General features: G+C 35.8%; 1 protein-coding gene across 6 annotated transcripts in view; it reads right to left on the bottom strand.

Annotated features, from left to right (window-relative positions):
• TMEM196 (transmembrane protein 196) overlaps positions 1 to 27894 on the bottom strand; it is a 159147-nt gene that overhangs the window by 46040 nt on the left and 85213 nt on the right. For 2 of the 6 annotated variants that reach the window (XM_082693839.1, XM_082693841.1), the window contains exon 1: positions 4364 to 5462. The exons of 2 other annotated variants lie outside the window; for them this stretch is intronic. In XM_082693839.1, coding sequence (XP_082549965.1) covers positions 4364 to 4528 — 165 coding nt within the window. In that variant the 5' untranslated portion in view covers positions 4529 to 5462. Of the gene's footprint in view, positions 1 to 4363; positions 5463 to 27894 lie in introns of those variants that run through there. 2 more of the 6 variants (XM_082693840.1, XM_082693842.1) reach the window with 1 other exon arrangement.

The raw sequence follows: 27894 nt of genomic DNA, 5'->3' as shown, positions 1-27894 counted from the left end.
CCATGTTTATATGTGGGGTAAACTAGGCTTAGAAAAGTTCCTTTGATGGGGCGCCTGGGTGGCTCAGTGGGTTAAAGCCTCTGCCTTCAGCTCAGGTCATGATCCCAGGGTCCTGGGATCAAGCCCCGCATCAGGCTCTCTGCTCCATGGGGAGTCTGCTTCCTCCTCTCTCTGTCAGCCTCTCTGCCTATTTGTGATCTCTGTCTGTAAAATAAATAAACAAAATCTTAAAAAAAAAAAAAGAAAGAAAGAAAAGAAAGGTTCCTCTGAGGGGTACCTGGGCGGCTCAGTCGGTTAAGTGTCTGCCTTCAGCTCAGGTCATGATCTCAGAGTCCTGGGATCGAGTTCTGCATTGGGCAACTTGCTCATCAAGGAGCCCGTTTCTCCCTCTGCCTGTTGCTTCCCCTGCTTGTGCTCTCTCTCTCTCTGACAAGTAAATAAATAAAATCTTTAAGAGAACACTTCCTTTTAACACATTTAATTTATAGAATAATTATTAGATATAGATGGATGGAATTTGGGATGGTAGATATCAAATACAACTTAGCACCAGATGTTGTTCTGGACACAACAGTCTGAATCTCTATATTTCTAAGTGCCAATCTAGAACAACAAAAAGAATCTATCCTCTTGGAACCATTAATCTGTGTACCACTAACTATAGTCCATTTCCATGAGAGATGATGCACTGGAGACAGAGAAAAGTGACTATTGCATAGTAACTTGGAAACAGCCCTGTCTGTTTAACTCTGTCAATAAATCTTAAACATCAATTATATTTTACATGACTGTCTTTTCCAAAGCAGTTGACCCAATGGTTCCCTCATTGTTATCTGAAAGTATTTTCTTCCTTTAGGCTTCCAATAGGTGACTCTATTAGCTATAACAGGTGACTAAGAAGAAGCTAAAACCCTGTAAGGCATTCACGGCTTTCTTTCTCTATAAAATTTCAGTGAAATATTTTTTTTTCTTAATTGTCCACACCTTTAACTGATCACAGGGAGCACCCTTGCCTGACTATGAAATAGTGACTGGAAATATAAGCACCCATCCCATGGATTTTTAAGCTCTTTATTTTATTTTACTATTTTATTTTTAAGCCACATTTAAACAAATGTGTGTATTTGGGTTCAAAGATCAAAATAGTTGCCTGAATTCTTAGTGCACTTGACCTAGATAGAAAGCTTATGATGTCAGAATACATACATAAAAAGTAATACCTTCATAGTACACTTTTATTTGACTTCAAAAATTTAATTCAAAGATCTTATAATAATGGCAATAAAATGGCTGAAAAACACTTCATGACACCAATCAAAACACACTGATTATAGACTGTGGTTATCATGACAGGTTAATTATTATAGAATCCCATCTAGTGTTCATAGATAATACAGATTTTTAAATTCTTAAAATACCAAAGAGATCAATAATGTTGATCTAGTTTTCCTTTGCATTTCCTTGAATGTTTCTGGGAAGTGAGAACTGGCATTATTATTATTATTATTATTATTATTATTATTATTAAAAGGCTGAGGAAATAAATCTGTTGCCTCCAACTGGCACATAGCCTCTTGTGGTCTGTCCCCAACCATTCCTTCCATCTTATCTTCCCCTCACACATACGCACCAGAAAAATAGAGGAGCCTATTCCATCTGGAATATAACCCATACCATCCCAGTTCGTGCCTTCATCCAGGCTACCTGAAAGGCTCTCATTTCTCATGCCCTTCACTGTCAGTCTGAGCAGCCAGTATTAGTGGCTTGCATTCATTCAATGCTTACTACGCACAATGCATTTACTAAGAGCATTATTTCATTTGTGCCTTTAACCACCCTATTTTACAGAATATGAGAAACTTTGGTAGTCATCCAGATAGTAAATGACAGATCTGGGATCTGCACCCAGGTAGACTTCAGATTTCACCTGTGATGCATTAACACTGTGATACATAAATTACAAGTCCCAGTAAACTGTCAAGGTCTAGAGAAAACAATTGCTCTCCCATGGATATTTCACTGACTTCCCCAACTTCTCTCCACTATATCTGCCCCTGTATCTCTCTGAGTCAAACCTTAATTTCTCACCACTGATAAAGTTAGTGATGCACGCCTCTCATTTCCTCCACTAGGTATTTTGATTCATCTTAATAGTCTTTGTGTCAAAGAGTAAATGTGCAATGGTAAGCCCTCTACTGATAATGGTTAAGTGAATTCATCATTGACAGATATGAGATAATTCAGACTATATCAAAAATGACCTCTGAAAAACAATTAAAAAAATCAATTTAGCACATCTATAATGTAATAAGTAATGATCAAGACTGAGTATTTCTTCACAAATTTGATTTTTTAACTTAAGTTTATAAGAATGATCAAGAAGTGATCCATTTGGGCATCCCAGTTTCAAAATTCATTCATTCAATTATATACATTTAAAAAATTTTTTTAAACAGAATTCAAAACATTGTTCAAGGATCCTAGGGGAATTTTGGTTACTCTAAAGAACCAGTTGAAAATGGAACTAATTCTTCATGGTAATGACTATATATACAGTCATTATCATGACTTGCTTTTATTTGCTTTTTATTGAGCTGATTCAAAAATTTATTTTTTACTTGTTTTTTATTGAGCTGATTCAAAAATTAATTTTTTTACTTGCTTTTTATGGAGCTGATTCAAAAATTAATTTTTTTTGTACAAATACATATGTTGACTCATTTTGATAATGGTAAATTCTCTGGGAAGAAAAAAAATAATTGTTTTTCTTAAATATGCCAAGCAAATATAACCACTTTTTTAATTCTTGGAGATAAAATGGATACTTTAATACCATTTACAGACAACCTTCGTTTATTCATCCAATTTCTCACATTTAAGAGGGGAAGTGATTTGAAGAGTTATTTGTGTCTCCTCTCTTGCAAGCCATCAAAAGGTCACTTTTTCTCACCTTTGTTTTAAATTTTGATATTATATTTTAATTTGACAATTGTCTCATAGAAGTTTTGAAGTCTATTTCTGTTTAAATAATAATAACCCATAAGATATAGAATGACCAAATTTAAGGTTTGCCTTTTAGCCTTTCATATTTAAATTTAAAGTGTATATTGATACAAATTACATAATAAAGAAAAGGGCAATTATTTGCAGGTTATAGTAACTTACTGAATTCAGAACAAGGATTCTTAGGGAAAAACTCAGTGTTAAAAATGAGTACCACCTTTACTTTTCCTTTTAACTTTTGCAATTTAAAAACATTTGCCTCATTTTGAAAAATTAAAATAAAAAAAACCTATTTTTCCACAGCACAATTGTACCAGTTTTTTAAATGCTAGAACTTCCTTCAGGAATGAATTACTTCAAAAGGATTTTCTTAAACTTAGTCATTTTTCCCTCTCAGTGACTCAAAGCACAAATAACCAAACCATGATTGTTAATTACACCTATTGATCATCGGTGACAGAATAGCATCCTATTAAATTATCTTGGAAACTGAAAACAAGCTAGAAACCAAGAAACCAGCGATAGAACTTAAAGGAGAAGAAAAAATTATTTTCACTATTAGGCCCACACTAGGAATAATGCAGTTATTTTATTTATTGTTGGTGGAAGAATTGGGTCTCTGAGTCTTTCCTGGAGATTCCCCCAAAGCAAACAAGAAGGTCATTGGGTCTGACACCTGACCTAGAGGAAATTAATGACCTTTTCTCTGAGCATTAGGTACTCTTTAAGCTGAGTTATTTTCCAATTAGAATGTTGTTACATATCATAGCATTCATTGTTCAACTTACTGCCTAGAAGTTACAAAAGAGTTTTTAGATGTGAAGTATCAGAAAGCTAGCAAAGAGAGATTAAGAGCAATGTTTTCTGGGATAAAATACTCCTTTTACACTCACACATTTTTGTTCTATCAGTGTTGCCTTTAGTGTACCTTGGACACTGTTGCCCAGAAATAAATGCATAAATCTACCCTTGCTTGTTTCTGATACAAGAAAATGATGTAACACGTTCATTTTGGTTATTCCTTGTAAAAGAAACAGGCTAAGTGAGTCTGCCCTTGACAGGTGTGACTCCCTAATCAGCACCACTAGGCAGCCTTATGCAGCTTCAGCTAGTGGAAACTCCCATCCCCCGCCCCCAACTTTAAACAAAGCCATTTAATTTGGTCTTAAGCCAAGGTAAGAGAAAAAAATACCAATTAGTAAATAAAAGGACAACATAAAGAGGCAGAATCTGCCAACAAGAACCCACATGCAAGCCAGAGGAGATTTATGATTTTCTTCCCCAGGGAGGGAGTGACTAACGCACGCACACTGACCATCACCGTAAAGAGGTAAAGAGAGAGTGAAATGGCTCAACGTACACACACCCCGCTCCATACCGGGGACGAGTCTCCGAGCTGCGGCTTGTGCTCTCGGAGGGCCAGGCTGAAGCTGACCGCCCCCACGGCCACGCTGGATACCCCCAGCCCTATCTCCAGCACAGAGAGCACCAAGAGGCTCCCAATAATCTGGCCGCTGGTGCACATCCTTCCTCGGTCATCATTCCTTCCAGATCAGAGAGGGAAACCAACCATCCACCTTCTTCCTTCCACTATCCTCCTTACCCCTTCCGCCCCCTACCAGACCCCAAAACTTTTCTTTCTTCACCAGCGAAGCATTATCCACAAGGACTAGATTTCCAGAACCGGAGACCCTCTTCCCGGACTGGGCCAGAGCAAAAGAGTCGTTCCACCCCCTGGCACGTTCAGGTAGGAATCGTAGAATTTTCCTGGGTTTGGAGGTCGGAGTCCAGGAGAAGAGAGTGCACCGATAGAAGGGCTTTCAAGAGGCAGCCAGAAACCTGGAGGAGCCAGGAGCAAGGAGCCCCGCTCGCGAGGCGCTGTCCAGAGTTCTGCCGCTTCCCAAGTCTCCGCAGGAAACCTGCTCCCTTCTAACCTCCCAGACCCCTCAGGCTCCCCTTTCTTTCCTGGCGGAGGAGATGAACCTTGCTTCCCGGAGATCCAAAGCGGAACTGCTCAGAGCTTCTCTCTCTCTCCCTCTCTCTCCTCCTCGTCTCCTCTCCTTTGTTTTCGTGGTAATACAAAGTGCTTCTGCGAGTCCTTCGGTCCCCAGGCTGAGCGGGCGGATATATTCAGTACCACGCTCCTCGCTGTTGCTGTGTCGCCAGAAAAAGCGACCTTGTCTGATGGCCTTTTCCCGTCTGGGTTTCTTCTCCCTCGTCGTCGTCCTCTTCCTCCCCCTCTCTCTTGGTCTGATTCTCTTTCATTTCAGTGACCTCATTGGGATTTGAGACGTTGATGGAGGAAGGAAAAGCTGATGTGGGTCTACTCTTGGCTGGCTCCTGACCAGCCCCGCCTCGGGACCCTGACCACAGTGATCCAAAGGATCCCTACCTCTTCATCTCCCCTACTCGCGCCCTTACGGGGCTTTGATCCAGATGGAAGGGGAGGGATGCCTACGTCAACGTGGGGCTCATTCTGTGTGAAACTTTCTTCTGCGTGCACACGGGGTAGGGTGGGGACGCCCTGGGCAAAGAAAGGCAGAAAGAGCAGAGAGGTGGAGAAAGGCCAGACTCCTAAATTCCCTAGGACTCCTAAGGACTCTCACCCAGGAACGTCTCTCTCTAAAGAGCGAGACTCAAGCCTGTTCCTAAGGAGCGCCTACTCTCCGTTGTCACGACCTGTCCCTTGTGTGTCAGTGGAAGAATGGTGTGGAGACGCAACTGGAGGGACAGTCTTCTGTGGGGATATTGGTCGCTGTGCCTCTCCAACCGGCAGACCCTTACTCTTACCCAGCAGCAATGCTACACGTTTGGGATACTTTATCAGACTGAGCACAACTGGGACCCTGTGTTTTTGAATTCAAGAAATGTATACATTTAGGTATTTCATTGGAAAGGGCATTATTAAAAACAAAAGTCTGGCTCATTGAACAACTGACAGTCATTCAGAATCATTAGGGCAGGAGCCAACACTAGCTTGGGTGTTTTGTGTTGTAGTCTGATGCATATGGGACTCCAGAAGTCTAGGAATTGCTGTGTCTGGACCCCATTTTCATGTCCCTGATTTTACCTCATGAAAAATCGCAAGGTAGTTCATCAGGGAGACTCAGGAAGCAGGGAGATGAGAAGGTGTTTTGGGGGTATGAGCCATCCTTCTCAAAAACTGGGTTTCACAGTTGGAGATAAATTGAAGGAAAATAGAAGAAAGGATGGTTGAGTTAAGAAACATTTTACAAAACCAGGACATCTTGACCTCTGAATACATGCAAACTAGTGAAATGCAGACATCTCTCTGATTAGAAGTTTCTTTTTTTAAAGCCTCAATGCTGAGATCACTAAAGCTGAGTGATATACAATCTATACAGCATAAGTGCCAATTTCAGCTTTCTTAAAATTTGGTTCAGGGCTTGTTTAATAGTTTAAATTCAATTCTATACTATAATATACTTTCTTTATATTTATACTCTACATTTTAAAAAACTTGAGTTCTCTCTTCTCTTAAAAATATAAAAGCAGGAAGAATTATAACTTATTAGGCCTTAAAGAGTCTTCAGGTTTTGTGAAATTTAGGGAACTTAAACATTTATGCTAATTAATGAATTCATTTTCCATATCTTGAAAACTCAGTCTGCCAGACAGCCAATTGTTAGAATCCTTCAAATATTTTTTGGGTTTTAATGAAGTACAATTGACTTTATTTAAATCTTGTAGAAGTCATCTAAATGGTCCAATTTATATGTAGAAATAATGAAGTGTCTAGGTTGCCTAATTCTGGTCTGTCTTTAGTTATATCTTTTCCTTTTTTATTTTTTTTCAAATTCTTCACCATTTGAAAGAGAATAACAAGCTACAGTAATTACTAAAACAGATTGGTTAATGCAGACATTTGGGAGGAGTGTAACTTATAGGAAGGGAAATTAATTTTATAGGAAACATACAGGTAGTGTTAACAATAGGTGGATTTCAAAGAGAGAAAGAAATGAGTAAGTCACATATTATGTTTGAATTATCCCTGAATGTGATGGCTAGAAATATGTTTACTTAAATACCCCAAAGCCTAGTCATATTCCTGAATATAACTAACTTTGAGTGATCCTGGGTCATTAATGCAAAGCCCAAACCATATGAAAATCAAAAACATATGGAAAAAACTATAGCCATCTTCACTTACCAATACTTACAAGTGAGTCACACTTAAACAGAAACATTTCTAGGAATAAAATGAAAAATAATAATTATCCATAGGAAGTTATGTTTTGTGTTTAAAAACATGGGGATCGATATTATTAGTCTTTTAAGAGAATATTACCTGTTCTGGGGGAAAAAGTCTATTTTGCATACCTTTTTAAATGATGTAAAAGTAAACAAAAGGAACACTAAAATTTACTCATAATCATGCAAAACTATTTGTTAGAGAAAGAATTATAGGATAAAACAGCAAATCGAATTAAGACTAAATAAATATATGCATAAATAGGGTACATTGTTATGCAAATACCACGGGCTCTACAATAAAAACATTTCATTTTTTTTTAATGTCATGTTACACCATAAGAGTTATTCATGAGATCCAGCGATATAAGGCTCAATACTTGCACATTTTTAATAAAAGCCATAGTTTGAAATATCTCAAGTTTGCCACCTGCTGGCTTGTTTATGATACAGTGAACATGAATGTGTAGGCAACTTAAAATAATTCTTATTAAACTTATTAGCTAATCAGAAATAAAATCCTTCATAATCACCCTCTTTAAGGACCTACGTTCTGCCAATAAGTATTTAAGAGTTCTGAGAAACTCGTGCCTTCATCTTCCCAAATAAGACCTATTGAAATTTTAATATATGGGTAACAGAAATTATAAGAGTTGGTAAAAAAAAATACCACCTGTCTTAATATAATGAATCAAGTAGATGAAATAAGCAACTCAATCACTAATACAGATTTAGTAACTGAAAGGTCAAAATTTTAAACTGATCAGTTTTGGAATCTGATTTAAATTGTTCAAGCTTTTTATTTATTTATTTTTTTTTTAAAGATTTTATTTATTTATTTGACAGAGAGAAATCACAAGTAGATGGAGAGGCAGGCAGAGAGAGAGAGAGGGAAGCAGGCTCTCTGCTCAGCAGAGAGCCCGATGCGGGACTCGATCCCAGGACTCTGAGATCATGACCTGAGCCGAAGGCAGCGGCTTAACCCACTGAGCCACCCAGGCGCCCTGTTCAAGCTTTTATAAACTAAATTTATATGGTGACCCAAGCACTAGACTGAATGACTAATGAAGTCTAAAGATTAAGGAAAAGAGAAAACAAAATACAAAATCATTACAAACAATTTAGCAGTTTTTAAGTGTTACAAGTCTGTATCTTAATACTCTAGAGTCAATGTTGTTAGAAATGATTGTATCTAAAGACTTAGGACTTGATAAAGAGACTGCTAAAAAGGGGGAAAAGAAAACAATATTTTGAAGATACTTTTTCTTATTCAAATATTAGGAAGCAGAGATAATTAAAGGTGATTTTGTCTTTTCTTTTCTATTACCTACTAAGATCGTAGATCTTAGAAGTCATTATCTAATAGTATTGTCAGTGCTTACAAAAATTAGAGAAAGCACAGTAGTACTTAGTACTATAACACAATTTTTCATTTATGTCTGAAATATTCTTTGATTACTAACAACTGTTATCATGAACCCCTCCCCCAAATGGTGTATTTTACAGTATTTCTACTCTTAATAAAGTATGGGTGGGTATTTCTACTCCTGGCCATTACAGGGTAAATGGATTGGACTACTTCCCTACTATATACAATGTATTCAAATAAACTTCAGATACTGTATGACAAGCAGTACAGCACTGTAATCTCCAGGAATGGAGAAATAAGCAAGGTTTTCTGTTCTGGTCTTCCTATGAGAAAAGGAGTACCAAGCAGAACATGGTGGTCTTACTGAATTTCTGGGGCATATAGCAGGGTTTCTGGAGGCTATTTCCAGGACAAAGTATTAGAAAGGAGGGTATTTCATGGAGAAATAGATCTCCATAGGGATCACTTGAGTCCGCTGTTAAATTCTTAGCCACACAGTCACGGGATACAACTCCATAAGCCCTCAAGCAGAATGATTAGAGAACTAAAATCTGAAGTTTACAAGATGTCACAGAACATTGAGATTTATAGCAGCCAACAAGACTCTTCGTTAAACACTCAGTCTTCAGTGGAACTCAGGTGGGGCACACATAGGTAATAGGGCTAACCTACACCTGGAGTAAAGGCAACTCTATATCTGACCTGAAAATACTTCAAAACAGGCCTCTAAAGTATCGGTCTATTCTGTAAGTAACTTAATAAAGTTTAACACATCACAAAGAAAATGATAAACCATCACTCAACAGTGTAAGAGTCAGAGTATACACCATCCAGTTATCTGAAATACAAAAAAAGTTGGAAAATGTGATCGATAACTGAGATATCAGAGATGATAAAATTAGATAACACTTTAAAATCTCTATTATAAATATTAGAAATATGTTCAAAAATGAAGAGGAAAACATTAATGTGATACTATATAAATTGAAGATATAACAACAAAGTACAGCTTCTACAGATGAAAAACTGTATATCTGAAATTTTTAAAAAGTACATTTGAAAGTAATAGCAGATTAGACACTAAAGAAGAAAATATCAGTGAACATTAAGATACAACAACAGAAATTAGAATTACAGCCAAAAAAAACCCCAAACAAAAAACCCAAACCCACAATATAAATTAATCACCGAAAAACTAAAAATGAAAGAGAGAGAGAGAGACTCATTAACATGTAGGGGAATACAAGAAGTGAGGCACAGATGTAATATAAATTCTAGAAGAAGAGGCAAGCAAAAATACTTGAAGTAATACAGGCTTATTATTTTCCAAATGTGGTGAAAACTACACACTCACATATCCATGAAGTTTAATAAACCACAAGTAGGATAACACAACATGGCAAATTACAATCAAATTGCTGGAAATCAGTGATAAGGATTAACAATTAGAAGCAGTCAGAGGAAAAAGGACAAATATGTACAGAGGAAAAGATGCAGGAATTCCAGACTTCTCATCTAAAATTATTCAATCCAGAGGACAAAAGAATGACATTTTAAAGTACTGAAATTTAAAAACAAAAAATCCTCTATTAACCCAGAATTTTATGCACAGAAAAATGCTTTAAAAATGAAAGGAAAACAGATTCATTTAGACCAAATGCTGAAAGAATTTACTTAGTAAATATATTTAATAAAGACATAAGATATTCACCATAAGAAATACTAAAAGAAATATTCTTCAAGCAGAATTATAAAATATGCCAGAAGGAAACTTGGGTCTATACAAAGGAATACTGCACATCATAATGGTAGATATGTTGGTAACCAGAAGCAATATTTTTGTATTGCTTCTGTAATCAAGACCAGAGATGCCATGCAAGATACAGTTTCCAATTCTAGCACAGCCAGGAAAATTAACAGCTAAAACAAAGGAGAAGGCCCAAATTCTTGCAGCCAGAAAAGATGCAGGTTTCACACCACGTCCTTTCTTTTTTATTTTGTTAAGTTTTCATTTAAATTCCAGTTAGTTACAATATAGGGTAATATTAGTTTCATGTGTACAATATAGTGATTCAACACTTCCACACAACACCTGGTGCTTATGATAATAAGTGCCCTCTTTAATTCTCATTACCTATTTCACCCATCCCTCCACCCTCTTACCCTCTGGAAACCAGCAGTTTGTTCTCTACAGTTAAAAATCTGTTTTTTGGTTTATTTCTCTCCTCCCCCCCTTTGCTCATTTGTTTTGTTTCTTAAATTCTCCATATGATGAAATGATATGAAATTTGTCTTTCCCTGACTTATTCCACTTTAGCTCCATTCTTGACATTGCAAATGGCAAAATTTCATTCTTTTTTATTGGCTCAGTAATATTATATTTTTTCTAAATATACCACTTCTTCTTTATCTGTTCATCTATTGATGGACACTTGGGCTGTTTCCATACTTTGGCTATTGTTGACAATGCTGTTATAAATATTGGGATGCATGTATCCCTTTGAATTAGTATTTTTTTATTCATTGGGTAAATACCTACTAGTACAGTTAGCTGGATTATGGGGTATTTCTATTCTTGACTTTTTAAGGGAATGCCATATTGTTTTCCAGAGTGGCTGCACCAGTTGGCATTCCTACCAACAATGCAAGAGGTTTCACCTTTCTTCACATCCTTGCCAATACTTGTTGTTTTCTGTGTTGTTAATTTTAGCCAGTCTGACAGGTGTGAGGTGACATCTCATGTAGATTTGATTTGTATTTCCCTGATGATGAGTGATATTGAGCATCTTTTCATGTGTCTATTGGCCATCTGGATGTCCTTGGAGAAATGTGTATTCATGTCCTCTGCCCATTTTCTAATTGGGTTATTTGAATTTGGGGTGTTGAGCTTTATTAGTTCTTTATGAATAAACAACCTAACCTTATACCTAAAGGAGATAGAAAAAGAACAAATAGAACCTAAAGCCAGCAGAAGGAAGGAAATAATAAAGATTAGAGTGGAATTAAATGATACAGAAGCTAAAAACAATAAAACAATGAAACCAGGGTCTGGTTTTTTGAAAAAATTAATACAATTGATAAACCTTTAGCCAGACTTATTTTTTTTTAAAGATTTTATTTTTATTTATTTGACAGAGAGAGATGACAAGCAGGCAGAGAGGCAGGCAGAGAGAGAGGAGGAAGCAGGCTCCTCACTGAGCAGAGAGCCTGATGTGGGGATTGATCCCAAGACCCTGGGATCATGACCTGAGCTGAAGGCAGAGGCTTTAACCCACTGAGCCACCCAGGCGCCCCCGTTAGCCAGACTTATTAAAAAGAAAGGAGAAAGGACCCAAATAAATATCACAAATGAGAGAGGAGAAATCATAACTCACACCGTAGAAATACAATTACAAGAGAATATTATGAAACACTACTATGTATGTCAGCAAATCAGAAAACCTGGAAGAAATGGATGAATTTTTATAAACATATAAACCACCAAAACCAAAACAGGAAGACTAGAAAACTTGAACAGACTGATAATCAGTAATGAAACTGGATCAGTACACAAGAAACTTATAGCAAATAAAAGTTCAGGGCTGGATGGCTTCACAGGGGAATTCTACCAAACACTGAAGGAAGAGTTAATATCGATTTTTCTCAATCCACACCCATTTCTAATTTCTGATACTCTTATATTTAAAAAATGAGTGATAAGATATAATACTTCTGATATATATATATCTCACCTGGGGGCCATTTGTATGATTACTCCAGGGGCAAAGAAATTGATAAGAACAAGCTCTTAGGTTGCACTAATAAACACAAAAGTAGATTAGCACAGAATGGTAGAAGTGATAGAACCCTGAGAAACCCTCTTGTTCGACTTCATTCTGTATTTAGATCCTTTCTACCACATTCCTGACTTCTTCCTCAACTCTTCCTGTCACCAGGATCAGATTACAATTTAAAAATTCTGCATATTAAATCAACATTTACATTTTTGTGAATTCTATCCACTGCACTCAATTCTATCTTCTGGAATAACAAAAAACAAGTAAACACTATTTTTATTGTCATAATCATGCAAATATCTTTCAATTTTCATGACTATGTCACATCTAGTGTTTACAGGAGAAATTTCCAAGTCCCTTCAAGATCACTAAAAAATGACCCAGACCATTGATAATAGGGAGTTTTAACTTGTTCCTGTTTCTCTAAAGTGAAAATACATATTTGAAGAATAACGTGTGCATACCATCCAATAAGAACCAAGTAGTGGAGGATAATTTTCTCAGTAGTTCTATATTTTTGTAAATGTGCCCTCTGAACCATTGATTTAGGCCAAATTTTCAACCAATTAAAACTCCAGATTATTTTTCCAGTGGACTGTCCTGTTTCCCCAATCTTGTACTCAGACAGTTGATTTTTTTTTTTTTTAACCTAAGGGCAGGTTCATTCATTTATCACTATCTAATTTCATCTTGTTGGCTTTGGCCCATAAATTTTTCTTGCTTGGATCTTTTTGAATGCTCTTTCTGTCATGGAATGCACTAGCTTGTCCTTCCAGAATTATATGTCATATGCCCCCAAGCAGTGGGCCTCTTCTGGCCTCATTCTTCTTGTTCTGAACATTTCTAAAAATGTCATTTTTGTTGTCTTTGGCATTTTTAACAACTTCTGCTCATTTACGCTTTGCTTTGCTCTTTATTTCCAGATTTCGGCTACTCTAGGTTTTATCATCATGTATACATCCCAACTTTCAGCTTTTCATATTTCCCTCAAATATATGCTTATCTGAATAGTTCTTGGACAGGTTCAAGATTTAATGATTTTTACCCTTTTCTTGTCCCTTAAATGGGGAGTTATAGTTATAATCAGATTGGTTTTAAGAGATTCCTGTCCAGTTCAGCTATCAGATAGCTGAAGTATCTGGCTAGGGGCTTTTCTTACAAATTGTAGAAATTTGGGTATATATCTTACTAGGTCAATATTTGTTTCCCCTATCTTGAATTGACACTAGCTTATAAACTCACTGAATAAATACTTAACAAATATCTGTTGAATACATGAAAAATAAAAATAAAAAAAGAATGATTGAAAACAGAGAGATGTTATTTTTCCAGGACTTTATCCACAACTTCAACTACTTATATTTATTACAAAAAATCAAATCAACATGGTAATCCCTCTACTTGCTTCCTTCACTGACTCATTTAAAAATAAAATGTAAAAGGTGAATAATGACCTGGAAAAAAAGTGAGAAACAATTATGACAGTTTCATTCTTCACATATAAATAGCTATTTCCAGCCATAAAGAAAGCAACTTGATTGAAAATATCACAATGTATGAACAAGCCCAGTGTATGAACAAACCATGTTCATACCCAAACAAATATAACAAATGGCTAGTTTTTAAAAAAAAAAAAGATAATTAGTGTCATTGGGGTGAAGTTAAATGGCTATTTTCATAAATACTGTAGAGATCTAAATAGGTACAATATTTTTAAAAGGTATTTAGTAATATATTTATACATTTTATCTATTTTAAAAGATATTTAGTAATATAATTCAGGACTTGGTAATTTGACTTTTGCATTTTTATTCTAGTAAACTATTGATAATCAAAAGGATTACATATAAAAATGTTTATAACAGTATCATTTGAAGAAAAAAGCTAAAGCCAGCTTAATTTCCAGTTAGACTAAAACTAAAGAACTGTAAAGTTATAAAATAGGATAATTTACAGTCATTAAAATTATATTTTATAATAATATATTATCTAGCAATAAATGACTTGAAACTGCACTTTAAAAGTCACGTACGTAAACAAAACAATCCTAATTTTCTTAACAAATATGAATATAAAGAACACTGCAAGGAATTACACATTTTATTAGTGCTCTAGGTGGTGATTATAGATGTTTTTATTCTCTGCCTTATACTTTCTGTACTTTTCAATTTGTGAACAAAAACTTGTATTAATTTTTAATCAGAAAAAGTTATACAATGAGAAACAGGAACTAAAAAGCACAGCAGTCTGGGGTTGCTTAATGTGGGTGGGAAAATATCTATGAATCTCAATCCCTCCACAGAATGCCATTATATGTAAATTTAGTTTAAAATTCTAAGGTAATGATAATGTTTGAAAATTAAAGTTATATTAAATATTCCCAGCTTAAGAAGCTAGGGTAAGAAATCAGAAGTTTAAAAATAACTTTTTTAATCATAAATCTTAAAATTAAAATAAATATACATTCTTCTGCCCTTAAGGAATAATAAGGGAATAGAGAAATTACAATGAGAAGAAAGAGTTTATTCTTCCAGTGATAGGCCCTAACTGTGGTAGATCATATGCCACAAGGACTGAGTAAGCATAAGGTTTCTGAGATTTCAAAGCAAACACTTTTTGTTCAGCTGACGCTCTATCCTCTCAGCTTGTATGCCAGTTGCTGGGAATAAGTAAGAAACATCATTAGTTCGGTTCACTTTTTGAGGTCACTGAGACACAAATAAAATTAGTATTTTATTTTACTTCCTGTTTCTTCAATTAGTAAGATCTTGAAGAATAAAAGCAGCTTTTCCATTTCATTGATAACTTAGGAGTGTTCTTTGTTCAGAACTCTGTACATAGCAAACAGCAGTTAAAAATTTTAGGTTTACCAATTAACTGGACAGTTGCATTGCCATTACAGAAGAAGATTTAAAGAAGTAGGTCAACCTCTCTTTTGAAGGGCTTCTGGAGTTAGGAAGAACACAATTATGTAATATCAAAAATAAGTTAGATTAAATTAATTTTTCTTCTCAATTATTGTAATTAGTTTACCCACAACCCTACACAGATTTTGACTGTGTATGGGCTCAGATCCTGGAAACATTTTCTGAGCAGGATAGGGCAGTGGTTCATGAGAAAATACTGACGATGAATAATAGTAAACATCATGGAATGCCTACTGTGCACCAGACACTGTTCTAGCTACTGGAGATAGACCATAAATACGACAGAATATCTGCCCCAAAGAGTTTACAATCTGTGGGAGATTCATACAACAAACAAGTCAATACATGATTATATGACATAATTTCAGATGGTGAAGTAAATTGTTAAGGTATGGGAAGGAAGTGATAGTGGGTATTTTTGATAGTGTCCAGTAGGTGACACATGATCAGAGAAACTTGAATGCAGTGAGCGGGAGAACCTGACGAAGAGCTGGAGAAAAAGCAAAGCAGGCAAAGGGCAGAAATGGGCACTGAATGTTTCTGTAATTGCTGAAGCCTAGTGAGTTAGGCAGAAAATAGCTGGAAATGAGGTTAAAGAGGTAGCCAGGGATTAGATTGCTTAAGGCAGCTTGACCATGGTAATATTTGGTATTTAATTCTAAGTTGATAAATTAGAAGGTTTTGAGAAGGTGAGTGACATAAGATGATTTATATTTTAAAAAAATTCTATTTCTGAATCTGTTAACTCCAGATACAATCCACTGAGGGATGGGGTAGGAATAGAAGTATGAATCTACTATATTATAAATGAAGGCTGGAACTAGAGAGGTAGTGCTGTAGGTGGTGAAAAGGACATTTTGACAATATTGTGGAAGGGAGAAAATATGAATTAAAAAAATAAATAGAGCATTCAAGGGGGCACCTGGTTGGCTCAGCTGGTGGAGCATGTAACTCTTGATCTTAGTATTGAGTTAAAGCCCATGTTGGGTGTAGAGATTATTTTTAAGTAAAATCTTAAAAAAAAAAAGGGGGGCGCCTGGGTGGCCCAGTGGGTTAAGCCGCTGTCTTCGGCTCAGGTCATGATCTCAGGGTCCTGGGATCGAGTCCTGAATCGGGCTCTCTGCTCAGCAGGGAGCCTGCTTCCCTCTCTCTCTCTCTCTGACTGCCTCTCTGCCTACTTGTGATCTCTCTCTGTCAAATAAATAAATAAAATCTTTTTAAAAAATCTTTAAAAAAAGAGCATTCAACTGTTTACAGTGTCCTTTCTCCTTACCTTCATCGGTGACATACCCACCAATGGATTTGTCTCACAGCTGGATGAATTTGCAATCACTATAGGCAGAAGAGTCTTCAATACCTTTCAGGTCTTGCTGGTATGATATGTGATACTGAACATTGCCAAGGAGATACTCTTTCTTTGGGGCACCTACTTCAGTAGTCAGGTGCAAACATTTTCCATGGATTAAGTGGCTAAAGAGATGACCCAAAGGATTACTGGTGCCTAAGGATCACTGAAGCAGCACAAGGTGACAGAGTCAGGGGGAAGGGGGATAGGTGGCCAGATGAAAGCTTCTAGAGGACACAGCCTTAGGTAGTGTGTCTTTATTTTATATTGGAAAAAATTATTTTTGTGAAGATTTTAAAATTTATTTATTTGAGACAGAGAGAACATGAGTATGGGGAAGGGCAGAGGGAGACAGAACAGCAGACATCCCCCACTGAGCAGGGAGCCTGAAGGTGGCTCCATCCCAAGACCCTGATATCATGACCTGAGCCAAAGGCAGATGCCTAACTGATTAAGCCACTGAGGTGCTCTGAAAAAAAAAATTTTTTTAAAGATTTATTTATTTATTTGAGAGACAGAGGGAACAGAGGGGAGGGCCAGGGGGAGAGAAGCTCCAGCAGACTCCCAACTGAGAACAGAGCCCAAAGTGAGGCTTCATGTGGGGTTCCATGAGGGACTCCACATGGGGGTTGATGAAGGGCTTGATCCCAGACTCTAAGATCATGTGAGATCATGACCTGAGCTGAAATCAAAAGTTGGGTGCTTACCCAACTGAGACACCCAAGTGCCCCATTGGAAAATAAGTTTTAAGACTCTTGTGCCCTTTTAATTCCATGTAGGCCAGTTGCAAGCAGTCTTGCAATTATAGATGGTTATTAGGAAGCACTTGATATAAAAATATCTTCTTGAATTTGAGGAATATTCATGTTACTATAACAAATTTCACAAGTATATGTGTAAATTACAGAAAAGAAATAGTGTTATAATTTTTACATTTCAAATATTACTTATGATGATTTATAGTAATGACCTAAAATTATTATCAACTACTGATCCAAATATAGATTCTTGTCAAGAATTTGAAAAGACCATTTTGACAAAGTTTTGATTAGGGATGATATATGGGGGAAAAACTTGATATAATCTTATTTTCATAATTTTATGACATTATATTTGGAAATTTTATACAAATTCAAAATGTAATATTTTCTCTAATACTTTATATGATTTTAATTGTAATTATACCATCTAAAGAAAATGTAATGATTTATCAAACCTCATAGGAATGTCCCCAAATTCCCACCAATTTTCCCCAGTAGGCCATACATCTTCCATCATCTTCTCTATGTGCCTTGATTTGAGGAAGGTCAGGAAACTCACTTAATACTGTACCTCAGGAAGGAACAGTTAAGAACCTGGAGATAATTCAGATGCTCATGTCTAGATAAACTGAGAACTTACCTGGCCCTACTGCTTTTTAGGCTCTTTCAGAAAGAATTGGGGTAATATCTTTTCTTTCAAAAGAGCAAACTCATCTTGAGACTTGCTTTGCTTCAAGAGAAAGCCAAAAGCTTTGTTTTAGTAGAAGGAAAAGAATTGGAGGTCTTTGGTAGGGTTGAAAGAAAAGATAGGGAAGACCGAATTTCCCAGAATTCAGGGACAATTGGAGGAAGTAATTTCCCTGTGAGTGATAAAATCTGGTCCCTGTGCTCATGCAGGATTTTGGGAGGTGGAAGGACATCTGATGGAGCTATTATATCTGATTCTTGGTATAGGAAAGATCCTTGGAGATGTCAAAAAGTCCCACTAGCTGAGAGATGAATGGATACTCTAAGTCATCAAGGAATAGGCCTAAAACGGATCACATATGAATTAGGCCACCCTTTCCCAGCCAAGGTTCTGCCCAAAAAAAAAAAAAAATTTAACAGGAAATGAATATTTTGTCAATTTTAGCAAGGATGGTTTGTAGGTAGTACTATTTTAAGAACATAGGAAAAAAGATAATTCATTATATATAATGAATACCTTAGAACTGTAGGGCTTAACTCTTATGGAACCCCTGGTTGAGAAGGGCTGAGTTGGACAATAACCCTCTCAGGACAGACCATGATGGATCCAGGACAAAATTATTCTCCAACTTTTTGGATTGTGTATGATCTCTTGAGCTCTTATACAACAATTCGTGGGTGGAGAAAATATCTCCCTGGCCCTCCATCATACTGACTTTTATGAGAAACTCTGAAATCAGTAATTTAAATTTGAATTAAAAACAATGTGATTTTTCATATAATATATGTTTTCAGGAGAATGTTTATGCCAACTTTATGTAATAAACAATTATAAATCAGAAGACAGCAGAAGAGTGAACAAATGCCGCTTTCATGAGAATTTGATCATCCCAAGAGGTACGGCTTAGTCTAAGACTCTTATCATTGTATTTTGCATTACATGTTTAACACTTAGAGAAGATTGAGAAGAATCTGACGAAACAGGTTTCCTCTGTGAGGAAAAGTGGAATCCCAGCTAAACAGTAACCTGACCATTTCATCAAGTATGGTTTTGTTTAATGTTCTATATGATCAATGATACAAAAGATTTGGTAAGTAGAGTTTGGCAGATTCAGACATTCTTATTGTAACTTCATTGTAATACTGTACTACTCTTTGAACTTTGAAGAGTTTTAAGGGATAAGAAAATATAAAATGATCGATTTCTAAATATATAAGGATTGAACTTATTCCATAGCACTTAAATACCCTAATAGAATTTGGATTCAATATGGTGCCAATAATTGGATTTGGCATAGCATAATAATTTGTCCATTTTATATATAAATACTAAGCCAAATTTGGGCATGGACATTTTCCTTTGAGTTCAATCTTTTTATTATTTATTCAAAAATATATTTACTGCCTGCCTACAAAGAACTGTTTTATGAGCTGAGAATGGAAAAATCTATTTTTTTTTGCTCAAAAAATTTAAAATATCATTAGTTTTAATGAAATTACAGACACATCAATATATTTCATAAAACAGATCCTTTATCTTTCTTATCCACCCACTCAGAGACAAACAATTGGTAACAAGCTAAAAACAAAGGAAAAATTGTGCATCTGAATTTAGTTAACTCTTAGTATATTTTAAGACCCAGTATATATGGAGACCAATTTTCATATTTTGGATGCTAAACAAAACCAAATCTTGTCAGCAAAGCATTACTCCCATAACTCACCCTCTGGCTGCTCAGACTATTTTTGTTTGCACCGTCTTGAGAAATGGAGCTCGCATTGCTTCTCTGAAATGAGTATTCCATAGCTGAATAGTTATTACTCTCAGGAGACTTTTCTTTCATGTTTAACCTAAATTGTATTTTAAACAATGATGTCTACTATTCATAGATATACCTTCTTACACTCAACTATAGTCATTTATCCTTCTCTTATTTTAGAATTTACACCTTTCTCCTATCTAGGATGTATTATATTCATTCTCACTGACAAAGCAAAACAATGTGCATTTTTTTAAAATTTTATTATTTATTTTATTTTTTTTTAAATATAATTTTTTATTTTTTATAAACATATATTTTTATCCCCAGGGGTACAGGTCTGTGAATCACCAGATTTACACACTTCACAGCACTCACCAAAGCACATACCCTCCCCAATGTCCATAACCCACCCCCCTTCTCCCAACCCCCCTCCCCCCAGCAACCCTCAGTTTGTTTTGTGAGATTAAGAGTCACTTATGGTTTGTCTCCCTCCCAATCCCATCTTGTTTCATTTATTCTTCTCGTACCCACTTAAGCCCCCATGTTGCATCACCACTTCCTCATATCAGGGAGATCATATGATAGTTGTCTTTCTCTGCTTGACTTATTTCGCTAAGCATGATGGAACAATGTGCATTTTTAACCTATCATCTTTTGTCTTTCTTTCTTTTTTTCTTTCTTTCTTTTAAGATTTATGTATTTATTTGACAGAGAGAGAGATAGTGAGAGGGGGAACACAAACTGGGGGAATGGGAGAGGGAGAAGCAGGCCTCCCGCCAAGCAGGGAGCCTGATGCAGGGCTCCAACCTAGGACTCATGACCTAAGCCAAAGGCAGATGCTTAACAACTAAGCCACCCAGTGCCCCTCATTTTTCTTTTTTTACAGGCATAGATCTTCACGGGTTCTTTGTACTACTTTCTAAGCTCCCCACCACTTAGTCTACTGCTGGAGATTCTTGAGCAGCCAAACATTAAAAAAATCATTTTCCAGGTGCAAACTTAACACAGTCATAGGGAAAGTGATAATAATCCTCTCACCATGATACACTGCCCAAAATAGCTATTGGCATCCTTCGACACTGTGAGGAAGCAAATTTTGCATTATCTTATTTCACTTTATATCCACTTGGCACTCATGCCACGTGACACAAGCTCACATAGGACCCCCTTGATGACTGAGCTTGAGGTAATCATACTCTAGATAAAGAATACACAAAGTAACTGAAAATGAGGAGTACATCACTCATTTCTCCTTCAGTCATACTGACAATCCAGTAGTCTGAAACCCATTACATAAGTAAGTATGGTCAATACTTGTTAAGTTCTTTTGTGATGATTTTACATACTTTGATTTTACTTACTCCTCACGATAACCCTCTGATATACTGTAACTGGATAAACTCCGTTTCGGAAGTTAAGTAACTCAGGCTCTTGTAGCTAATTACAGACAGCTTCCATAAGTTCAATGAACTTTATGCGATATTTTTTGTTTTTGTTTTTTACTGTGAACAGCACCAGCTGCATTGCAGCCTTGATCTATTTTTGAGTAGGGAAAAGAAGTTGGATAAACTGGTAAGAGGTGCAGAGAGGAAATGAAAACAAAAAACAAAACCCACATGTGGTGTCTACAAACACAGGTTTACTTCAGAGTTTTTGCTTTTGAGAGGACATGTAATAAAGAAACAAAAAAATGCATGAAGTGTATAGATTTACGGGGTTTTGCAAATTAAACACATGTAACTAGCACCAGACCATGAGTCTTACACATTCCCCATGCCCACTTTTAGTTAACTAGCCAGGCCACTACACTCCAAGATTAACCAGAATCCTGACTTCTAACAACATATATTTTTGCCTGCTTTTCTATTTCTATCAGTGGAATTATATATTATACTCTCTTTTATATTTATCTTCTTTAATAATATTATGCTTGTGCAATTCATCCATATTTTTGCTTATAGTTCTATATTATTCTTCTAATTGCTGTTTGCTATTCCACAAATTGTAAATATACCACAACTTACTTATCCACTCTACTGCTGATGGGCATTTAGATATTACAAACAGTACTATTATAAATATTCTAGGATATGCCATTTGGTGAAATAAGTGCATATTTCAAATACACACACATATACACACATATACATACATGCACACACACGCACCTCTTTTGTGAGTAAGATTGTTGAGACATAGGTTATACAAATATTCAACTCTGGCAGATACTGTCCAACAGGTATCCAAAATGGTTCGACCAGTGCCTTTTATTATTATTAAATAATTACTATTACTGATTATTTCTTGAGTTAGACTCCTACCATCATCATTAGTCTTTGAATAATGAGAATGAGTCAAGTACTATGCTAAGCACTACATATATATATATACACACACACACATACATACACACATCATATATATGTATATATAATATTTATATGATATATAATAAACATATATAACATATGTGATGAAATATAAATATAAATGCATATAAATACAAACAATGCAATATGTAAGTACCATATATGTATATACATACATATATACATACATATATACATATAATAAACAACACATATATAGCAATAATAATCCATATACTCCTTGAAGTTGGAGTATATACTCTTCTTTGAAGGTGGCTTACCTTCATAAATACTTTAAATTATTCTGGATTGGGAGGGAGACAAACCATAAGTGACTCTTAATCTCACAAAACAAACTGAGGGTTGCTGGGGGGAGGGGGTTTGGGAGAAGGGGGTGGGATTATGGACATTGGGGAGGGTATGTGCTTTGGTGAGTGCTGTGAAGTGTGTAAACCTGGTGATTCACAGACCTGTACCCCTGGGGATAAAAATATATGTTTATAAAAAATAAAAAGTTAAAAAAAAAATTATTCTGTATAAGAAATTGGGGACGCCTGGGTGGCTCAGTTGGTTAAGCAGCTGCCTTCGGCTCAGGTTGTGATCCCAGCGTCCTGGGATCGAGTCCCACATCGGGCTCCTTGCTCAGCGGGGAGCCTGCTTCTCCCTCTGCCTCTGCCTGCCATTCTGTCTGCCTGTGCTCGCTCTCTCCCCCTCTCTCTCTCTGATTAAAAAAAAAAAAATCTTAAAAAAAAAAAAAAGAAATTGGTCTTTTTCCCCTATTTATCCATTCATTCAGTCATTCGTTTGTATCAGTATAACCTTATCGATATTTATTTTATACTTTGGGTGATAATACAATATGACTTAATTTGCTCAAATTGTTCTCCCTTTGGCCAGTAAGAGCTCTTTCAGTGGTTCCAGCCCAGGAATCAGCCATTTATCTAAGGATGTATGGAGCATGGTATGGTATTAGAGTATAGTATTAGAAGCCAAGCTCTGGATATTTGGTGTCTGGTTGCTACGGGGATGTCATTGCTGTAGGCTTTCTTAGGGAAAAAAATGGTGTTTATACCAACAAGTTTATATACACATTTATAAATATTTCTATATGTAGACTTCAATGTCAATATTAATCTAAACATGAGTTCACACTAATATTTAACTCTAATCTATTCACACATAAATCTTTCTAGGCTTCTCCCTATCCTTATTCATAAATTCCTAAGAAAACAGGACTCTCACCATCCATTTTTCTACTTACTTAATTGTTCAGTTTTAGTATATATGTATAGCAGTATCAGAAATGTTAACCAATAATCCTGTGGGAATTAACTTTATCAACAAAAGTACAGTGATTATTTACAGTTCCTTTTGCCCTTATTCTTGGAGAATCCACTTACTTTGAAATTACTTAGGTCAGCACTTTATCCCCACCCGCCTTGAGTAAAGTTGTTTCCTATATTTGTAATACAGTTAGATTTTCTTGTCACAATTGGCATTCCTTCTTGGATTACCCAATAACCTAAATGATTTTTATAATGTTTTATAATGTTTTTATAACCTAAACATTATTAACTCTTTTTCCTATAAAGTTCTGTGGGTTTCAAGCAATTCACAATGTTACATATCTACCATCAGAGTATCATACAGAATATGTATACTGCTCCCAATAAACTCTCACCTTTCATTTATTCAATTCTCCCCTCCCCCAAACCTATAGCTACCACTGACCTATTTACTGCCTCTATAATTTGCCTTTTCCATGTCATATAACTGTAATCATTTAATAATATAATCATAAAACTTCTCAGTCTTCTTATATTTAGCAATATGCATTTAAAATCCAACCATGTCTTTTTGTGGCTTGACAGCTCACTTCTTTTATCACTGAATAACATTCCATTACATAAATGTCCCTGTTTGTTCATCCATTCACCTACTGGAGGTTGCATCTATCTTCTGCCACTCATAAACAACACCATTATAAACACGCATGTGCAAGTTTTTGTGTGGACCTAAGATTCTGAATCACTTGAATCTTCAGATTGATTGAGTCTTTCAGCCCATGTTCATGCACTATCTCTTCATCTATTTAAATCTGTTATTTTTAAAATCAGAGTTGTACAGGTTTCTGCAGCTCTGGTCACAAGTAGATCTAGGAACTTAGCAATGACTTCAGGAAAATATCTGTTCCTCCATACTTGACTTCTGTGTTTTCTGTATTGGATCTATTCTCAAGTTAGCTCTCTCCAAGAAATGACCTTGGAAAATTCACTTATTTTCAAGAAGTTTAGCAACCTCAGGAGAGACGCCTTTTCCAATAGTGAAAGTTTAGGGTGGGACTTTGGAGCCCAAGCTGTATCGCATGTTCATTCTGAACCAGTCACTGTTACCCTAACTGGTCAATGAAGCTAGGAGATGAGGTCAATCCAATTACAATCACAAAGACTGAGAGTGGGAGAAGATTGGTTCTCTAAAGGAAAACTGAAGTCCCAGAAATGGAGCAGGGATTACTAATGCTAGCCAAGCAAGAGTCCTACAGTAAGGAGGTCTAACATCTAGTTCAAATCTAATCACATGCAGTTTTGATAGTAAAGAGATTTGGGTTGTGCCCATGTAAAGCAGAAATAAGTGGGTGAAAGCAGTTACTATGGTGGCTGACAAAAAACAACTAGTTGGCAGTTTTCTATTCTTAATTGATTCAATTACCACTGTAAAATATAGTCTTAGATTTCTATCTGTTCATGATTAATTTTTGATTCATAACCCAGCTTTCTGAAATGACAATTTGCCTTTAGAAGTTTTCCAATAGAAATGAACTTGAGAAATGAGTATTAGCTAATTCAAAGAGCTTCTAGCCCAAATGAAGGAAATAGAGCCAATTTATATAAAGAGGCTCTAACTCATCCACCTATAAAAGACTATACAAAATTTGGGCTCTTAAAGAATATGCTTTAGATATATCATTTGCAAATATCTTCTCCCATTCTGAAGAGTGGCTTTTGTTCTGTTGATTTTTTCCTTTGCTGTGCAGAAGGCTTTTATTTTGATTATTCCCAATAGTTTATTTTTGCTTTTGTTTCCCTTGCCTCAGGAGACAAATCTAGTAAGAAGTTGCTATTGCTCATGTCAAAGAGTTTCCTGCCTATGTTCTCCTTTAGGATTTTGATGGTTTCCTATCTCACATTTAGGTCTTTCATCCATTTTGAGTTTACTTTTGTGTATTGTTCAAGCTCAGTTTCATTCTTTTGCATGTTTTTGTCCAATTTTCCCAGCACCTTTTGTTGAAGAGACTTTTTCCATTGGATATTCTTTCCTGCTTTGATGAAGATTAGTTGACCATATCGTAGTGGATCCATTTCTGGGTTTCCTATTTTGTTCAGTTGATCTATGTGTCTGTTTTTGTGCCAGTGCCATACTGTCTTGATCACTACAGCATTATAATATAACTATATCTTTGCTTTCCTTTTTCAAGACTGCTTTGGCTATTCGGATTCTTTGTGGTTCCATATGCATTTTAGGATTGTTTGTTCTAGGTTTGTGAAAAATGCTGATGGTATTTTGATGGGGATTGCATTAAGTGTGTAGATTGGTTTGGGTAATACAGACATTTTAAGAGTATTGCTCTTCCAATCCATGAGTATGGAATGTTTTTCCAGATCTCTGTGTCATCTTCAATTTCTTTCATAAGTGTTTTAAAGTTTTCAGAGTACACATCTTGCAAATGAGATACCTGATAAAGAATTAGTATCCAAAATATACATGGAACTACTATAACTCAACACTCAAACAACTAATCCAGTTTTAAAAAATGGGCAAAAGACATGAATAGACATTTTCCAAAGAAAACATCCACATGGCTAACAGCCACATGATAAGATGCTCAACAGCACACATTGTTAGGAAAATATAAATCAAAACTACAATGAGATGTTATCTCAAAGCTGTCAGATTGGTTAAAATTAACAACACAGGAAACAACGGGTGTTGGCAAGGATGTGGAGAAAGGCAAAATCTCTTGTATTGTTGGTAGAACTGCCAACTGGTTTAGCCACTCTGGAAAAGAGTATGGCATTCCCTCAAAAAGGTGAAAATAGAACTACCCTACCACCCAGCAATTGTACTAGTAGGTATTGACCTAAAGGATGCAAAAATACAGATTTGAAGGTGCATATGTACCCCAATTGTTTATAGCAGCATTATCAACAACATCCAAATTATGGAAAGAGCCCAAATGTTCATCAACTGATGAAGACAAAGAAGATAGGGCGCACACACACACACACACACACACACACGGAGGAATATTACTCAGACACATGATGTGGATGGAGGTAGGAAGTATTACACTAAGAGAAGTCAGTCAAAAACAAATACTGTATGATTTCACTCATATGTGGAACTTAAACAAAACAGATGAACATAGGGGAGAAGCAAAAGAGAGAGCCAAACCATAAAACTGTAGAGAACAAACCAAGCGTTGCTGGATGGGAGGTAGGCAGAGGGATGGGTTAAACGGATAATGGGTATTAAAGAGGGCACTTGTAATGAGCACTGGGTGTTGTATGTATGTGACAAATCATTAAATTCTACATCCAAAACTAACTGGAATTTAAATAAAAACTTGAAACTACCAAAAAAAAAAAAAAAAAAGAGTATCATTTAGACCTAGATTTCATAGTAAACATCCACATTTATATTCATTATGTATAAATTATTATTCTTATAGAGCAGGTTAAGGTCAGAGGTTTTTTTAGTTGCATTATAATTGACATATAACATTGTACAACACAGTGATTTGATATTTGCATATATTGTGAAATGACTACTATAGTAAGTTTAGTTAACATCCATCACCACACATAGTTATAATTTTTTTTTCTTGTGATGAGAACATCTAAGTCTACCCTCTTGGCAACTTCCAAATATACAATACATTATTGTTAACTATAGTAATCATGCTGCACATTACATCCCCAGGACTGATTTATGTTATAACTGGAAATTTCTATCTTTTGACCACTGTCATCCATTTTGCCCACCCCTACCCCCCGGACTCCACCCCTTGCAACCACCAGTCTGTTCTCTGCATCTGTGAGGTTTTGTTTTGTTTTGTTTTAAGATTCTACAGGTAAGTGAGATTATATAGTATTTGTGTTTCTCTGGCTTACTTATTTCACTATGCATATTTTTTTAAATTTATTTTTTATTTTCAGCATAACAGTATTCATTACTTTTGCACCACACCCAGTGCTCCATGCAATCCGTGCCCTCTATAATACCCACCACCTGGTACACCGACCTATATTTTTAAAAACAAACTTTGCTTAGTCGATTCTTCCTTTATAGAGGAAACATAGATGGGAAATATCTCTCCTTCCATAAGCAATCATAAAGTTCCTATGTGTAGTAGGAGACAGAGCAGCTTTCTCAATTATCTAATACTTTGATATCTAATCAAAGTAGTGTTGCTATATATTAAGAGAGCATATATGGATGAATTAGAAATACTCTATCAAGTGAATGAACAAGTTCATTTTAGAAATATCAATACATATGTTTTCTGTGTGTGGCAGACTCCTTGGAGCATAGGTAAAGTCAATAGAGAAGGAGACACATTCAAAAATAGCTCTCATAAAATGTGAATTAGTCAAGAGAAGAAACATCACATTATTTGTTGAG

The sequence above is a fragment of the Mustela nivalis genome, assembly GCF_964662115.1.
Source record: "Mustela nivalis genome assembly, chromosome: 12".
Taxonomy (NCBI): Eukaryota; Metazoa; Chordata; class Mammalia; order Carnivora; family Mustelidae; genus Mustela; species Mustela nivalis.
Note: the sequence above shows the minus strand (reverse complement) of the source record. Positions and strands in the feature narration are given on the sequence as shown.